General features: G+C 40.2%; 1 protein-coding gene across 1 annotated transcript in view; it reads right to left on the bottom strand.

The window, feature by feature from the left end:
- Positions 1 to 2653: 2653 nt before the first annotated feature.
- The window catches only part of LOC113123407 (contactin associated protein family member 5), a 67328-nt gene continuing 51079 nt past the window's right edge, over positions 2654 to 18902 (bottom strand). The window contains exons 16-24 of the mRNA XM_033325805.1: positions 18293 to 18463; positions 17240 to 17458; positions 14103 to 14342; positions 11815 to 12042; positions 9800 to 9933; positions 8810 to 8897; positions 8418 to 8618; positions 5909 to 5983; positions 2654 to 4022 (exon numbers count right to left, since the gene is read on the bottom strand). Of these exons, the coding sequence (XP_033181696.1) occupies positions 3826 to 4022; positions 5909 to 5983; positions 8418 to 8618; positions 8810 to 8897; positions 9800 to 9933; positions 11815 to 12042; positions 14103 to 14342; positions 17240 to 17458; positions 18293 to 18463 (1553 nt within the window). The 3' untranslated portion in view covers positions 2654 to 3825. The remainder of the gene's footprint in view (positions 4023 to 5908; positions 5984 to 8417; positions 8619 to 8809; positions 8898 to 9799; positions 9934 to 11814; positions 12043 to 14102; positions 14343 to 17239; positions 17459 to 18292; positions 18464 to 18902) is intronic.

The following is an 18902-nucleotide window of genomic DNA, read 5'->3' as shown; positions in this document are numbered from 1 at the left end:
CCACAACCCCAAAAAAGATAAGATTACTAATTAGGACAAGGCAAGGAACTAAGTCAAACAGCGTTGCACATGCAGTGCTAATGAATTGAATTCACACTCAAACTAGTCAGAGTAAATAAATATAAGATTTTATCACTTACTTTGAAATAATAAAAATTTCTGCAGTGCCTGTGCTGAAAATGGGAATTACATATCACCCAAGCAATTCTCAATGGCCAGACAGAATAAATGCACTTGTGATTTATAACCATGCATTTCAATGCTACGCCAACCCAACCACGACCTGGAGCCATGACAGTCAATCAAAATGCTTGTTGTTTTGTGAAACCGTGTCCAAATCTGACCTCATGTATGACCCCAGAAACAGGAGGCAAGAAGAAACCGCCAACGCTTTAGTCACTGACATTATCTCCTGGAGGGATTACAATAGCAGAACGCAAAACAAACAAACAAAAAAAAAGGTCTTGGAGTAGAACTTAAAGTATCTGTACATGCACTTCTGAATAGATAGGTAGTACCAAATAAAGTATTTATTTTAGCTGCCTGGGTTAGTCTGTTGGGTGCATTTCAACAGCATGTGCAGCAGAATAACTTCTGCCGTTACATTATAGGTCAATCCCTCCCGGTTGGTTCCTGTGACACTGACACTAATGGTGCGATGTCTTTAATGTGGAAGGCAAAAGTTTTGTCTCTTTTACTACTGCTGGGAATAAAGTAAAGTACGCTTCACTGCTGGAATCACCGAATACTTATGAAGCACTATGCATGTTGATGAAGAGGTAAACACAATGCGAACATATAACATATATTTATATTTAAAGCTACTATTCAGTGGGCACATTAAGGACGGTTCATACTTTTCCCATCCACGGGAAAGCTCTTGCTTTCTGTGCATGTGCAGCTCCGAGCATGTGATCCCTCGCTGGCTTCCCACCTGCAAACACGAATGACAACGTGCTTAAAAAAAAGGCCCAGAGGTCAAAGTTACAAAGCCTTTGGACATTTCCGTCGTTTTTTTTTCAAACCGTTAAAATCATTTTACAACAGAGGATTAATAATATATTCATTTTTTATTATTAAATTATACGTCTATACAATAGATCCTTAATAAAACTGCAGCTATACAAATCAATAAGAAGTACCCACGCGATATTATCCATTGTAATATAACCTAAACACTCTGAGAGGTAATGTATTCATTGTCTGATACTGGTGATCTAAAGACGATCAACCATTTGAATGTTTTCACCCCATTGACGTCATAAAGCATGACCAGGTCATTACAACACCAAAGACAGATGCTCCTGTTTCAATAGTTAGTGTATTTAATATAGTAGGTAGCGTTTTTAACCCCCACTAGTTTTCCCTAAACCTAATCAAGTAGTTTCTGTCCTAACGATGACAATTATAGTCTGGCACATGACAAGAGCCTACAGAGCTGACTAGGAGGTGCTAACCCATATCTACTCTAAATGATAAGTGATATTTGCCATTTTATGGGGTGATAACATTCAAAGCATCTTGAGACATACTTAGATTACAAGAACATGCACAGATAGAGTCCAGAGGCTCAAGACCCTATCTTTCAACCACAACCACTCTCATGTGTCCCTTTCAGTCACAAAATCTTTAGTCATGGCAGCTGTTGGGCTGCAGTGAGGGCGATATATTGTTTGTCGGCCTTTTCATCCATCAGTCCATCGGAGTATTGGTCCAAAAATCGGAGTGAAACATCTTCACAATAGCTAGATTGTTTTTCTTAAATTTTTGTACAGATATTTAGGATCGCAAGAGAACTAATTATAATGACTCAACCAACACTTTAGTTCATCACAGAACACTTAAAAAAAAAAAAAAACACTACTGCATCTCTGTTAGGGTCAGATTGAGTTTTTCTTTGGGCTTAACCCTTGTGTTCAACCTGCGAAGCTCAACCTGCCTGTGACAATGAGCTCAATCCCAAGCTCGGTTTGAAATTCAGCAACACTGGTTTTACTCTGGCACTACCTGCAGGTCAAACTTAGTATTTTTGCTCCACTAGTGGTAAGGATCTAAAACACTTGTCTCCATTTTTTTTTTTATCCGTGCTGTAAATTTGTTGTTTGATGTGTGATGTGCAGTACAGGCTTCCAGGATCTATAGGTGTATTTTTTTTTTCTCCCCTCTGGATCTGTGTCAGTGTATATAAAAATTATTCTGCTTGAAATACATAGAAAACACCACTTATCCCTGTTGTCCAAATAATAAATAAATACATAAATAAATGATGTCAGGTAACATAGTGGCCTTTGCTTGGTTGCACAAAGCTCTAAGCACTGCTGGCTGGTGCTGTAGAATAACGGATGATCTCAACTTTTGGACCAGATCTTTTTGAGTTTGGTATATGCTGATTCTACACTGGTCTGTGAGCCTAACGCTCAGTGAGCCTGACTGCAAAAAGATGGACTTTTTTTTGTCCCTGTCAACTCGGCCTACAAACAACACACAGACTGCGGTCGAGTAGGTCGTCACTCACGTTTTACCCCGAGAGCTCGGTGTAGCTGTACAAGCCCCAAACACTTGCTGCTGTGACTGTTTCATACTTCCGCAGTCTTGGCTCAAACCACATGAAGGTTACATTCTCCTAACTTCTGTAAGAACCTGCTGCATCCAGTGCTTCCTCTACGTACACTTACCAATCTAAAACTGTGGCCAACACACCAAACAACTCCAAAGATACTGTGTGGGAGCTTTGTGGCTGCTCGTAGACCAGTATCCATAAATATATGCAGTGGTTTCCAGCCTTGAGATGCTATTCCTGGCTCCTTGCAGAGTTTGGTGTCACTCACGAAGGCAGTTCGGTTGATAGTTAAACCCCTTTTGATGTATTTTTTTAATGGATATACTACAATCCTCTCCTCTAATTTCTTATCTCTGGTACAATATACACAACTGTTCTTAGATTTCTATGCACTAGAAAGAAATACACAAAGAACTTGCACCATTAAATAAATGATTTCATAAGTTATCAGCTAAAAACAGCCATTGATTTTTCACCGTTCAGGCCTACATGTGGACTGGATGGTGAAATCAAATTAGTGAAAGAAACATTAGTGAGATGGTCAACTGGCGGACGCTGTGCATGACTGGGAAATTCCAATTTCCTTTTATTCTGTTGTGTGGGTTGCAGAACTGAATGACAATAAGCTCATCTCTATGTAAATGCAACTGCCTTTGTGCAGATCACATGAATAAGTTCTAAAATGTTAAAATAAAAACTCATATGCAAATTAGGCACTCATACAATATAGGCAGTTTTGACCCCTTTTTCTTCTTCTACGACATTCACCACCACTGAAAAAACAAAGACAGCAGCGAATGCACGCATATCTTACAGGCCTGGCCTACATTTCCTGACTTGCAAGTACAATTTAGTGAGTCCCGCTGAAATGTGGACAAATTCAGCATTTGGGGGTTTCAAACAAAATATCTGAAGTTGTGCGCATTCAAGATGGACAGCAGCGTTTGCTCATCGCACTCGTTGGGTTCCTCTGTCCGCCCATCGCGAACAGCAACCTTTTTCTTTACACATTTTGCGACGACAGAAACCACAGCAGCTGGATTTGGACAGTTTCACCAACATCAAATACACGAACAGCTGTAAAGGTTCAGCCACTTGCTTGTACTTGAGCTTTAAGAGAGTGGACTTTTTGCAGTGTTCCTGCGAGACTTCCAGGGCACAGAGATGGTTTGTTGTATGAAAAGCTGCATCGGCACATCCATCTGTTAGTCCTTCGTAAGAAAGAGGTAAGTTTGCCACTTGGGCTCACAGAGTGCACACTGTATTCAGATGTAGTACTCCTTCATGTTGTCTCTGACTGAGTTGTGGAGGTGCAGCTCTGTCCTGTAGTCTGTGTACATGCTGTGCCTGTGCTCCTCTTTGATGCTGCTGCTGCTCCTCTTGGCCCGCCGCTGCTGGTAGAGGAGGCGGCTTATCACAGCCAGAGCACACACAGCGATAAAGACCACAGCTGTGACCACACCTGAGAACACAGCAGAGAAAATGCATCAGTAGGTATCAGTGGACAGTGCTGTCAACCAGGGTTACTCTTTTTTTTTGACCTCTGCGCCTGAGCTGAATTGGTTACAGTCGACCTGGTTGTTGCAGAGTTTTAGTTGTGCAAAATTTAAACCTTTACAGACAAAGTCCAGGGAACAGATCTGAAGTACCGGCCTCTACGTCACATGCTACCTCATAAGTCGTGCAGTGTTTAGGTGTCATCAGACACAGAGTTCATTAAATCAGTGTCAACATTAAATCAACATGTGCTTGTAAACACATCTTGTTACTCTGACAAGCCGCCTAGCAGAGAAGCATAATTGGTAATCATTCCACCACTGGCATACAGAGGGTCTGTTAGTTTATTTAAAGTGGGGCTTATTTTTTATGTTAACAATGTAATTGCAGTGGACTTCAATGTACTCCATTTAAGATAATTACAGAAAACACAGAAGAGATAAAATATCAAATGTTTGGCATACAAATGCCAAATGAGGCACGAACATACAAATCAAATATCAAAACAAATGAACGAGTACTCGGGCTAACACATCCATTTTGAGGATAACACAAAAAAGCTGATCAAGATCCAATAACGTGGCTGTTTTAAACGTAAACACCACAGGTTGGTACCGAAATTAAACGGTGAGCCAATTTAGATCAATTAAAATATGCCTTGATCTAATCCTTGGTGCCGAAGAAACAGTTTGGAAATGTGCTCAGTACATGTCTTGCTCCAGTTGCATTATAAGATTGAGAGCACACTCATGTCTTCATGGAAGATATGGGGGCCAGTTACTTCGTCTGAACTGGTTGCCTGGAAACTGGTCCCAGTCAAAAATACTCCTGCACATGAACCCCCTAAACACAGGAAATTTTTCACTTTGGTTTTTCTTAATTAAACAAACAGAGTCTAAAGTTTAAAGGTGCTGGTTGGCTAATTTTGTAACCGGCTGGCAGTTTTTCCTGGTCCTATAGAAAACCTCTCTCTTTTGGCAAGAAATCAAATAAGTGTTTTTAAGTGACAGTATATTGCTCTTATCAAACACATGCGACATTAAACAAAAATCCATGTTACATCTATTCACTATGTTATAACAGCAGGTACAATGTGTAGGGCTTGGAGGAATCTTTCTACAGTAGCCCAGAATGGACAAACCAAACCCTGGCTCCAGACTGGAGCTTCTGTTTTAAAGCATATTTTCCATATTGCACCGTTAATGTGTTGAAATATCACAGTGTTGAATGGATATTCACTAAAGCAGCAGGTTGCAACTCTTCACATGTTTTAATTCAAATTAATTATTGGGTTTTGATTTGTGTAGACTAAGTGTACTTTAACCTATTCTGGGGCCCTGACCAAATAAATTTCTGCCTGGACATCAGTCCATTCATCAGGTCCTCAGGCTGAGTGATGAAAACTAGTCCCCCTTCCCCACATATATGTAGTATATTTATGTATCCTCACATTTGGGGTTAGATCTGAAGTGTGTTTACCTGAATTGACAACCTTCCTTAATCTGTTCCTTTAAATGAGTTTACTGGTCTCATACTGATCTTTCAAATGAGCCTGGGGCTTTGCTATTGTCAATAACAATACAGTTCAGACTTAAGGAGGAGGAAGACGCTAAGTAAAGGTCCCCTGCTTTGACAGCACACAGAAATCATTGAAGATTGTCATTTAATTTCACACAGAACTGCAGTGTCGCTGTGAAATGATGAGCTTCAGCTAAGACTTGAATTATCAAGACGACAGAAAAAATAATTAAAACCGAGAAATACAAAGACAATGACAAATAAACAGCTGGGACTCATCTTCAATTAACCAAAGAAAAAAAATAAAGCAGCAGAGAAGAGAGAAAACCAGACCTGCTATCACAGCCAAATCCTTCTGGGTGCCACTGCCATGCTGCTCCTTATCTTTATTGGCTGTTACGGCTTGATCTGGACAAGCAGAAAGGAGAAACAGACAGATCTGTTAACATCACTATCATACAGACAGTACAAGAATGATGTCAGATCTCCAGAATCTCTGGTTGCCACTTTTATCAGTGAAGTGTGCTTTAATACCTTCACTGCTAAGCTGCAGCTTTAAACAGCCAATTTATTACCTGTTATTACAAGTTCACTTTCAGTTCAATTTCTCCCTCTCATAAGCAACAGCATATCTGTTGTTTTACTCTCTCTACATTTTCTGGTTCCTTAGATGACATTTAAATGTCATCAGCATCATTAGATCTCAATATCTTTGATTTAGGTTTAAATCCCTATTAGAGACCGGCGGCCACTCAAAGCCAGGCTCAGTCCGGAGGGTGGTGATGTGTGTTAGCCCACGTCAAAGCGGCTTCGTGTGCTGGGCGTGAATGAGGCTTGAAATAAGTGGCTGACAGTTGCATGTTTCCAAAACTACATAAATAAACAAATACATTTCAATAATCCAGTGGTCAAGAGAAACAGAGCCAACTCCACCTGCACAGAAAAAAATTAAAATTAGATTTCATGTTGTATTTTTAAATCCTGTGTGCTGTGAGAATATGGTATAAACTAAATGTGGACAACACCCAGAATCGATCTGTTCCTGAATTGTCTTTGCTTACCCTAATGAAGATGCATATTGCACCTTATTAAAAAAACTCTAAGCATGACTGTGTGTGCTATTATAGTGCTTCTTTCAAATAAAACAACACAATTATACACAACTGTGTATAATATAAAAACAGCGTGAAAACATTTGTGTTGCTGTTAGGCAGCTGGTGACAGCTCCATCAGTAAAAATAGAAATAATGCATCTGTTCTGTCAGTAAGAGGGCTGGAAGAACAGCTGACATGCGTCTGCTCTACACACACTGTGTTTTCCTTAATTTACAAGTCACTAGTTCAAAGCAAGTTTTAAAAGCAGTAGGAGTTAAACAGGAAGCGGGTAAGACTGATTGTTATGCTTCGAGGTGAGATGCTTATTTCCAGCCTAGGGTCTGGGTCAGTTTTGAGGCTGAACTAAAGTTTTTTTTTTTTTGCATCACAAAACCAGATCGCTGTCAAACCAGAATTCACCACAGTACCTCATAACTTATCCAAAAGATGATTCAGTGTAAGCAGTGGGTTTGGACTTTAAATGTGTTTTATTGAATCTGAATCTTCCAGTCCAGCAAGCTAAACTAATTAACGTGTAGTTTCATGAAAACATGACTGAAGATATGAAATGTTGATTGTTGTAGCTAAACCCGCTACTCAGTCCAAATAACGAAGGATCAGGTTCAGAATTATGAGGCTCTAAATATTGATTTGATATTTTTATGCATCATTTATGCAGCACCATGTGTACAGAAAGCTGAACTTGGATTCTCCTGCATTTAATGTTGAGAAGAGTCTTCACTGTGTTTCAGTAGAAAACAAAAACCCTCTCATGTCTGTGGAGTGATGTTGGATGGAGCACATTAACCAACAGACCGTGTTGCTCTTAAGAAAATATTAATTAGCTACAGCTGATGTATTGGACCGTTGGTGGCATTGGTCATTTTAATTGCTGAAGTCAACAGTCAGTGCGAGCTATAAATAAAAAAGCCTGCAGACTGGTCAACTCTGGTCTTTGCTGGTGAAAAATAATGAGCAGAGAGAAAAGGTTCAATAAGAGATTTGTCAGTTTAACAAATCTTTTCTCCATTGTAAACAAGCCAGCTTCCAAAGGCGTGTCTTCATGGTTCTGACACAGATAAACAAGTGGCTCCACTAGATACTATCTACAAGATCTACTATCTACAAGAAATATTCTGAGACCCACACCTACAGGATTGTTTCCAAGAAGCACAGCAACAATAATACAGAGGCAGTGATCATCATACACCGAGACAACGTGCGGAAAACAGCAAAGCAGCTAAGTATTAGTGACAAGTGTTGGCGAGTTTTATTGTATGATGTAAGTACTAGCCCTGCCATGTTTGTAGTTTTTCTTTAAATGGAGATGTAGTTGTTTTCTGTTCTCACAGAGAAATTTGTTTAACGTTTCTTAGAAACTGCTGGGCTGGATGTCGGTTCATCTACTGCAAAGTAAACTCCAGGAACTTTTGAGAAAGATTGATGAAAGAAACACTGAAACAGCAATGCAATTGGAAAAGATACAGATCACAAACTCTGTTGTTTTTTAATGTGCCAGCTATTCTTTGATTAATTGTTATGTCTATAAAATGTCAGTCAGAAGTTAAAATCTCCAAAATACTGAGTGACTAAATTCAGTTTAGAGATATTTAATGTAGAATGATACAAAGAAAAGCAAAAACATGACATTTTTGGTGAGCAAAGAACTGGAAAGACCAATTAACTGTGAATGATTTATGCAATTTGTCATCAATTAAGAAAACAGAGCAGTGTGTGAGTCTTTTACCTTGCAGAGTGTGCGAAGTGGACTCCGCCAGCGCTCCACAATTCGATTGGACCAATGGACCACGGATGGTGACCAATGAGCTTCCACGGTTTGTCAACGCTGCCTTCAGAGGAGCCACGTGATTGAACTGGACCGAGGACAGGCAGCCAATGAAACCTTTGGAAGCAGCTTGCATTACGTCCTCACTGAAGGTCTCCCTTCCTACACAGAAACAGTTGACCGGTGAAAACATACGTTGTTATTGACGGTGACATCTTTGATTTTTTTTTGGAATCACGTTAATGACACGAGAATGACGGCAGGAAGTGATTAATGGTGGGACAAAAGCGCCATAATGGGGGGATGACATGAGAATTTTTCAGCAATTTTCCAAACATCATGGGAGCACTTACTGGTGACTTTGCCCAATGTCAAGGATCTGATTAAGATCAGCTCTGCATCAGATGACAGCATGTACTTTCTGTGGATGTCCTGGTCGATCTGGTTGAGTGGAGAGAAATCAAATAACAAGCCAATTACAAGAAATGTGAACCGCGGTAACACCAGCAGCTGCAGCACATTTCAATACATTATAGATTGAGAATCGTGTCCTCTGAAGCTTTACACCAAACCATATCCGCCCACGGTTAGCTCTGAAGTGGTTTAGACCTTTGGCTCCTGCTCCACCATGCTGACTCAGATGGAACACTTAACTTGATGACATGCAATTGTTTCTGCAGGATTTTGGTTACGTCCACTGCTGATTATAAAATGCCTGCAGAGGTACATCTGCTGACCAGCTGATCAGCCTCTTTACTACTGAGTGTTTGGATCGCAGGTAGAATTTAGGTCCGTGCTGATGTGGCATGTCGTGTCATTACGATTTGTTATTATATGTGTTGCCTATTGTTTGTTAAACTTCTTTGTTGTTGGGTTTATTAACCTAGTATCTAGTAGACCTTCCTTTTTTTTTTTTAATAGAAATTATATGAGCTACATTGCTCATTTCACATAAAATATTTTATTGCTGACAAAAGCTCACATCTATCAAACATGACAAAAATATTCACTCAAGCCTTCCATACAACTTATTATCATCTCTTCTTATTCTATGATCAGTTTAATTGCTCATAGTCTTTTTCTCCGTTTTGTTGTGTTTCCCATATTATTTCCTTTCGTATTAACTCATCAATCATCTGTAAAGCACGTCGAATTGTGAAAACATGTACAAAATGTGCTATATAAATAAAGTATGACTTATTGATGGATTGATATCTAATGGTCGTCATCAGCAGATGGAGCTCGCTCAGCTGTGGTGCCTGTGAAACTTCGGGCATGTGATAACAGATGGTCCTGCACGTAATTTCCAGTCCTCATGGAAGGCGTCATGTGTCCTTTCTCACCTGTACATAGAGGTTTTTTCCCACCCGGTGGATTCTGATTCGATGAAGACGTCCATCTGCCAAGTTGCCGAGGGCAGGGCTGAACACATCCGGACTCCTGTCTGTCTGAAGCTGATACCAGATCTGGAGACTCCCTAGATACAGAGCAATGAATGATGTAGTTGTCTCCTTTAAACAGATCTCCAAACAGAAATCCCCATCTGAGCTCTTTAGGACAACTGATTCAATATTATGCTCCAGTCCAGTCCACTACTTAATAAACCCATATTAAAATAAAGATATTCTACTTAGATTACAGGTCTGTACATTGCGTTATAAGCAAACAATAGTATCTATTGAAATGATGTGGCTGCTTATTTATAAATAAGTCACTATATCTAAACATGTTCGACTGCCTTTGACATATACACATATTTATCTCTTAGCTCTTTACACCTACACTGAATAAGTCAATATGTGCTCAGTGTTCCCCCCCACACACACACACAGCCACCAGATCTAAGAATCAGAAAGCTATGCATTGTCAAGTGAGGCTGGGTCAATATTACAATTCCCAGTCTGTAGGTGAAGGGCTCTGTGCTGTGATTCATTTCAAATCCTGTGAGTGCTCCTATAAGATGAAGGTCAGTGTGGATGAAGTGTTCCTTCTGCCCTTCTGTGTTTACACAGACCTGAGGAATGTGGGCGCTCAGATTTAACACAAGAGGGTAGTAGGATACTGACTCTGGCTAACAACTGCACATTGCTGCCACTCAGTGTGATTCTCCAAAGTTTGGATCCAGCTTGAAAGCTGTCAGCTTAAAGCTTTGAGGCTTTTTTTGTGTCAGAAGCTGAAAACACTGAGGCACCGTACTGACAGCAAGAAATATTCTGTAAAGTGTCTCAAATGTGAGGCCCTTTTTCTGAGCATCTCTCCAATTTAAGTCTTCTTATTATCTTCTTCTTCTTCTTCTTATTGTTATTATTATTATTATTGCATAGGACAGAGATTTACCGCACTATAAGACAATGAAGAATGAGTCTTCTCAAAGATGCAGAGGAGGAACCGAAGTGTGGAGGGTATACAGTATCTGTTCATTAGCCTATAATCAGCTTGCACAAGGTTGTGGGGGAGGCTCCAGTTTTATATTAGTGCTGCTAATATAAAATGTATTAGCTGCCTGAAAATAAACTTGAAAAAGAAAATACATAGTAAAAATTTGCTTAATTTAAAAAATAAGTAAAAATAAGATCCTTATATTATTATTATTTTCAGGTCAGCATCCTGATAATTAAAAAAAAAGGTACTTATTACTTTTATGAGATCTTTGCTTCCACTAGAAAAGTTCTATAAGGTGCAGTGTTGTTTTGAACGTCTCCCATGGGCGACTGTAGTGCCGCTCATGCATGATAACATCACAGAACAGGACATTCAGTTTATTCAAAACACATTCTTGTACCAATGACTCCTGTCACATAATTCTCGGTGAACCATGTCTCTGTTGGGAAGCAGTTCATAGTCAGACAGGGGAGGTTAAACACAACTGAACGGTTCAGTGCACTCGATAAGCCACAATAACTTCTTCTATATTGGACTCTTCGGCTTCCTGTTCCCTTAAAGGTCAGATGCTGCCAATACAGCTCGTTACTGGCCACTGGCATCGCACCAATTCCACATGTTTTGCATACCACACCTCTCCATACCTTTCTTCCTGTCTCTCTCGTCTGCGACTGTCAGATTAAGGTAAAAAATGGTCTTAAAAACAAGAAAATGATCAAAAATTGAGCCATTACCAATAAAACCTTAAAAAGTGGTTTTAGCCAGCGAGCTCGATGAAATGATGATTGCTCACCCCACATACTGGATGAAACCCTCCAAAACAAAGCAACACGTCGTGATTTTCAGTATGTGCAGCCATATAATGATGTGAATTATACAGCATTTTATAGGATTTTTACATTTGATGACCCATGGTCAAAGAACTATGCAGGTATTTGGGTTGAGATACATGTATTTATGTAAAATCTGTGTGTACCGTTCTTGGCCAGGATAACAGCGATATACTGCTGGCTGAATGTGCTGACAGTCAGCAGCATGGCCGGCCTCTGGGAGGTGGCGAAGCTGAAGGCGATGTCCTCTCTGGCCCTGCTGCTGCTCTCTGTGGAAACACTGGTGGCCTGTGAACTTCTGTTCTGCATCACTGAGAAGGGCTCCTGGAAGGTGTAGGTCACTGAGGACTCTCTGTCGAAGGACACCGACACCTCTGCACACACAGGGACATAAAAAGGTGTCAGTGAAGGAGGCTCTTCCTGAAACTAAATTTAAAAAAACAACAAAAACTGAGCTCACTGCTGATGGAAAGATTCTATCTACACCGCTAGATAGAAAGATTCACACAACCGTTATCCAAAGTAGGGTGAAAACTGCATCCTGGATACAGCTGTCATTCGACTGAAGGTTTTTAACACTGAATAATGTTATTTTGAATGTCTCATTAGTGAATAAGAAACCATTTCTGCACAGGTGCTGTTTTTTCCATTTATTCTGTCATTCAGAGCAGTGAGTGCAATGTAATCGCTTTGCTAGATGATTTATGTTGTATTCACTATCAACAGACCCCACCACTATCAGAAACATAAAACAGTTCTCACCGTCCCCACGTGGTAACCCGTTCACACCAAAGCCTGAATGTGCAGTTACATTTTGCAGTAGGTATAAAATTGTAGCCTATTGCATGCACAAAGCAGCCATAGGTATAATGTAACCTCTTAACAAAGAAGTATAAATCTAGCCTTAGTATCCAGGTCTCAGAGCAAGGCTGCAGCAAAACGTGTTACAGTATTTTATGTTATCTGTGGTGTTTTCAACACTTGAGGCAGTTTATCAGACTTCACACAGCTCCCCCTGAAGTCACAAAAGGCTCTACACACCTTTTTTTTGCACTCCCCAAGACCGGTAAACAGACTTTGATGTGTAAAAAGTGGTGGAGTTCTCCTTTAAGGCAGCCTGTCCTCCCAGGTAATCATACCATCATAAAAGAGCACCAAGCCTGTGAAGATGTGATGTCCTACGGATAGACGCCAAGAACAAAGTCCTTCCCTTTTCTCCACGTTGTTGAATATAAAATGTAAAGGTATGTTTAAAAAAAAACAAAAAAAAAAAACTACATTCATCTGTGAACACACCTCTACACACACACACACCGAACTGCATGGTTAAACTTCATCAAAGCTGAAAACAGTGACAAGCTGCTGGAAGAGGCACCTCGTAGACAGCAGTGACTTCAGTTCTGTTGATGCCACTCAAACCACTTTTACCTCAAATGGTGCTGAGATGTAAAATTTCCTTTACAGGCAAGCTGGTCATCTGTGTGTTGATGGGTGAAAATGTCATTTTTCTAACTTTCACATTAAATTCTGGGGGTTAATGGAGTGTGGGCACGATGGAAGCCACATTTTGCCAACAGACACCATTACACCAGTGTCTTGCTTCACACTGCTGAAACAACACATTCACAGAGAGTGCCTCGATAGTCTCTGGTGGTAGCACATCCAGTGAAGCAGGTAATGTCTAGGCTACTGCAGCTCAGCTGTATATCATTGCTGGGTGCTTTGTTTTAACAAAGCTGTTTGACTTTTGTAGACTCTTTTCAACATTATATCAAAGCTTTAACAGCACACAGCTTTGAAAATACAACTAGAAGCGTTTATCTAACGTCGCATTTTACTCCTGAAATTCTGTGAAGTTCGACCTGCCTCAGAGACCTGGATCCAAAGCCATAAAGAGTCCATAACCTACAATCCATTGTGACTCTGCAGCACCATTACGACACAGCTGACTGGTGAGATCCAAGTTGTATTAAACCAAAAATATCTTCGAACAGCAGTTGGATTAAGTGTATCCTGGCTTGAATGCCACTTTCATGTTTGATGAACTGAGCAAGAGGAAACAGTGTAAATAGCACAGTGTGGACAGCCAGATTTCATCATCTTCAAACTATTTCTCTCTATAAACAGTATATATGTGGCTGTTTGTTCAGCCTACTGCTGTTCTATCCGCACAAGTGTTGCACAAGGTGGGTTTGTTTTCTGTTCTGTGCTCACATATTCCAAGAGATAATTTGGTCTAATGCATTTTAAATGTTCTTGGAGTCTGGAGTCAGGACAAGTATTAATTGCCTCTTGCATTACATGCATTTTTATTGGTGCGCTGTAATGGAATAACCTTGACAATGATCGATTGTTTGTTACAATCAACATTAATCTATTAGGAGAATTACATAAAGTGCAGCTTTTGCTTAAACACAAATTGCCCAGGACTCACCTTGGTTACAGGTGGTTCCTCCGTAGGCAGACTGGGAGCAGTCGCAGACGTAGCCGTTGCTCTTTTCTATACACCTCCCTCTGTTGTGGCAGAGACTGCTGGAGCCGCTGCAGTATCCTGGACAACCGGAGCTCACCCCCGGCGTCATCTTAGCCCTCTCCTCCAGGTCGAAGCTCACGCCATTGACAGTCAAAGTCCTGATGCAGCCCAGGAAGCCTCTCTGCTGGGAAGCCGTCCCCCCTGGGAAGAGGATGAGCTTTAGTCACATCTAATGCTCACTGGCTGTGCTAAAAAGCATCTTTGATGACTTACAAGCATGATTCCCTTCAAGGCTGATGCGGATTTACGACAAGCATTTACTTAATTCCAATGTGCATCTAGGGCAACTCAGCAGGCACTTAAGCATGTGAAACCTCATTAAGACTAAATATACAATGTAATGGACTGGACGGGTTTCCAAGAATCGTCACTGTAAGATGCACATAGGAAACAATGCCTGTTAGCTGCTAATGCACGTTGCATAGAGCTGGAAGACTTCAGATGGAAAATGCATCATATTGTTATCCCTATAATTGATAAACAAACCCATAACAGGTGGGTATAATAATAATAAAAGAATGAATTATTTCTTTGGCCCCTGAGGCTCTTAAATAATGCTTGTTAAATCCTGTATTGTTGCAAATGAAGTGAAGTTTTGCCTTCGTACGTTGCAGGGATGTTTAGCTCTTGCATTTGACATCTGATACTATATGTGAAGTGTTTTGTATATTCTGATGGCAAACACAGTGGGGATTCCACATGCACTAATGGTGTGACCGGGAACACCTAGCAGGAGAGGTCTACTGTAAGAGGGTCTCTGTGCTCTTAATCCCTGCTGGGGAAAAAAACTGGCTATCATACATACCAACATTACTCGGGGTAATATATAGTGTGAGGGTGGCTATTAACCTGGGAGGCACACAGGTAATTTCTCACTTGCTGAAAGAGCTCATTTCGTGTAGTCTGGGTTAGTGTTATTAATGCTGCTAGATGCTGTTTTTCACTGAAATTGCCTGTGTCATGTTAGCTAGCTTTAGCCAACAGATGTCTATCACACTGCAGGAGTTTGTAAAAACCTTTTGGAAATGTTCAGGCCAGGTCAAATTTACTCCTGAAATGAGGCATCTTCGTTCTGACTGTGCATGCTGCAGAGTTACGTCTGCATTTGGTTGGTTGCAAACCTGTCTATATGTGGCGTTGAACACTGCTCGGGGCTCTAACCTTTTAGTTTAATTAAACTGTAATTAAACAGAAACATCTGGTACCTGTAGTAAATGGAGAGTTTTTAAAATAAACAATAAAAAGCCCATCTGTGTTAAATAAAATACCTCAGATCTGCTTTATTTTCAGCAAGATCTCAGCTATAATCATATGTCTTAATGTTTGTTTGGTTTCCTTCCAATATATTTGATTTTCACACCAGTTTTTCTGCTTTATGGAAGTACGTGCTAAACATCCTGAGTTAGATCAAACAGATGGTGGAAGCAGCACAATGTTATTTTTGAACCTGTGTGGTCAAGACAAATGTTGATCACAGGCAAAAATCACATAATCTATATAATATAATGTGTTGTCTTATACATAATTTCAATCATCTGTAATTTTACCCGTTTCATTTGTGAACTGCATTGAAAGAGTCTTTTTTGAAAGCCTTTATAAAGCTGTGGTTTATACACTTTGTGTTTTATAAAATATAGTGTTCCTCACGGCCGATTAGTCAAAAAAAAGTTTGATTTCCAACAGTTCTTCCATGAAATGACACCTTTGTACCTTTTTATGAAATTTAAATCTTCACCTAATGACACATTTTTCAGAGAATTATTGCTTCCATTAGTCATTTCATTCCTCTGATAAATAATTTCTTAAAGGAAATGATCCATTAAGTGCGTGAACTATGGCCTAAAATGGGAAAAACATGAAAAAAAACAAAAAAAAAAACAGTTTTTCTCCCCTGTATCTTCCACAGGGCTGGTGTATTATTAAAGAGACACATTAAAATATCAGAGGGGAAAGGCCTGTGAAGAAATGTGACCAGAGCAATAATGAAATAGCAGCTTAAAGGTTAGATTTGTATTTTTTTGAATCTACATTAAAGAGTTAGTGTTAGCTATAATCGCATGCGTCTGCACTGTGAAGCAGAGATGAAATCCATATTCTGTGCTAAAACGCACTTTAAAGTAATATTAATGCCATTATAAGTTCATGAAGCATTTGTTTTATTCCTGTAATGTTGCATAACAGACACACAGGACTCATCTGGATGATGTAATGATCCTATGTACAGTATTATTTCAGCTTTGCCACCACTGGCATGGAGAAGAGGTCAGAGAAGGACATTTGAAACACGTATATTAACATCTCATTATATTTAAAAACAAACCTCCACTGAATTTGCAGATTTCACCTAAAACTGGCCCCAAATCTAAACGTGACAGCTCCTCTCACCTTGTAAACTAACTCTTCAAATCACAGTATATAGCATATAAGCATTGTGTTAAAAATCTGAGCCATTTTTAAGAGCTACACTAATTAATAGTTTTATTATAATGGAATAAATAAATAAAAATAATAAAAATAAATAACTAGGTGCAGCTTTGCAGCACCCTTTGCTGTCTTTAGGTCACTGTTTTGGTTCTAACAGTCCACAACATAACTGTTTTGGTTCACCCTTATCACTTTCATCAATTTCATTTCAGTCAGTTTCACCTCAGTAAATAAAACCTCTTACAAACCTACTCTACTATATCTCCTCAGCACCAACAGCCACAATACCCAGCAGTTAGCTGAACACAGTGGATCCTCTCGTAGATAAAGAGCCAGAGTTTGCCCTCAGGAGTTGGAGACCAAAATGGAGAGTCAATATTTGATTAACATTTATCAGGAAACTGGAAACAAACTCATATTTCTGGATGAACGCTAGATGTGTAAAGAAGGCACATACATATGGTAACTTGTTATCCACATTGAGCTTAAAAGGTGAAAATACGTCAATGTTTTGTTTACGACTTGCTGCACAGCAGCCAACAAAAATCGATAGATGCAGGTTTAACTAAAGCCTTGTTAGTGTGGAGGTGCAGTGAGTCTGATGATGAGCCCACCTATAAAGAGCTGGCTGCTGAGCCGTAAGCGAAGGTGTCCGTCAGTCGGAGCCTCCAGGAAGCGGAGGGGAAGCTGGTCGACCTGCAGGGAGGCCTCCTTCACGTTGCGCTCTGCCCTCACGTAATGCCACTGTCTGTCATTCAGCGGGAGGTGGGACTTTACGGACAGGGTCGCCGGACCGTTGCCCACATCAAAGGAGAAAGTCACCACCGAGGGAGCTGGGACACACACACACACACACACACAAACAACAGCTATGACACACTGAATATGATATGAGGTTTCTTATGTTCCTCTCCGTCCTCGCTTTCTGATGCAATGTGATACAATGCTGCTGGGACCTGAATAGATTTATGAGAGGGCTCAGTTGACAGCTCGTCAATATTTCACAACGTCCCTGATGCTGCAGTAATACGTAATGGCTCCAAAAACCCAAAGAACGTCTCCTTCAGGTTTTTGAACAGAACACACTGTAATCAACAATTTCACATCTTTTTAACACCTGAAATAAATGAACCTATCAACTGCAGAGTGAACTACCACTCAGTGGAAATCTACTCCATGCTTTTCAAAAATGCAAAACAAAAACCAGAGAGTGTTACTTTATTGGTACTCATGTCAACAAGCAAAGAATTTTATCTAAATTTATCTTCCCTGCAGCTGCTTTTCTGTCACAGTAAATCTACAGGGTAATATGATTATGTTTGGCTTCTTTATCCACCCAAGGACTTCGTCTTCACTACATGGGTAATAAGGAAATGCTTTTAACATCCCCTCCTACAGCATGACATCGCTGTTGACTGTGTCATTAGGATTACATCATGCTGCGCAGACCTGACAGACCTGCTTCTTGAAGAAATTAAACTGTCAGCTACAGTACAGATGGCATTTCCATCTGAAAAACCCAAAAATATATATATCTCGACAGCTTCTGTAGGTGTTCTCACATATGCCTCTTTTTTTTGCCCCCCTCCCCCGCTCTGTGTGCATGTCATGTCCTTGTCATGTACTTTCTGCATGCTGTGTTTGTTCAGGTCTGAATGTTGACTCACAGCTGAGCTCCACTCTGATGAAGTCCTTGAGGCCTAGGTTCTCGAGGAAGACTCCTGAAGGAGCGCTGGTCTTGAAGTAAAAGGAGATATCAGAGGCGAGCTCGGCCTGCAGGGTGGGGAAGTACAGGTAGGAGGATTCCTGGTAGAAAGACGCTGCATTCCAAAGAGACTCTGAAAGAAGAGGAAAGAGAAGAAGGGCTAGTGAAGTAAAAATGAAACACTCATACGAGGGTGTGTGTCGAACATGGAGAGTGTCATTTGTCTGAACTTTATTCTTATTTCTCTTATTTGCATCTTTTCCTCACATTCGCAAAGATGAAATACAAGAAAGGAGGGCTTCAGTGAAACGTGACATCAGATCTGTCAGCAATATATCAAAAGCAAACTGTGATCTCTGGTGTCAAAATTTGTAAGCCCAACCGTTTGTCTCGACCTCCTCCCCGAGAGGTTTTGTGACGGTAGAACAACATCACTCTTTCCTTTTCCACTGAAAAAGCATGGCCATTATTCACAGAACTGCAAGACATCCACTGTCAGCAAGGATCTCGTCATAAGTTCAGGAGGTGAATGAGAAAAGTAAGAAATAAAGAAGTTTTTTGGGATGATTTAA

The sequence above is a fragment of the Mastacembelus armatus genome, chromosome 21, assembly GCF_900324485.2.
Source record: "Mastacembelus armatus chromosome 21, fMasArm1.2, whole genome shotgun sequence".
Lineage (NCBI taxonomy): Eukaryota > Metazoa > Chordata > Actinopteri > Synbranchiformes > Mastacembelidae > Mastacembelus > Mastacembelus armatus.
Note: the sequence above shows the minus strand (reverse complement) of the source record. Positions and strands in the feature narration are given on the sequence as shown.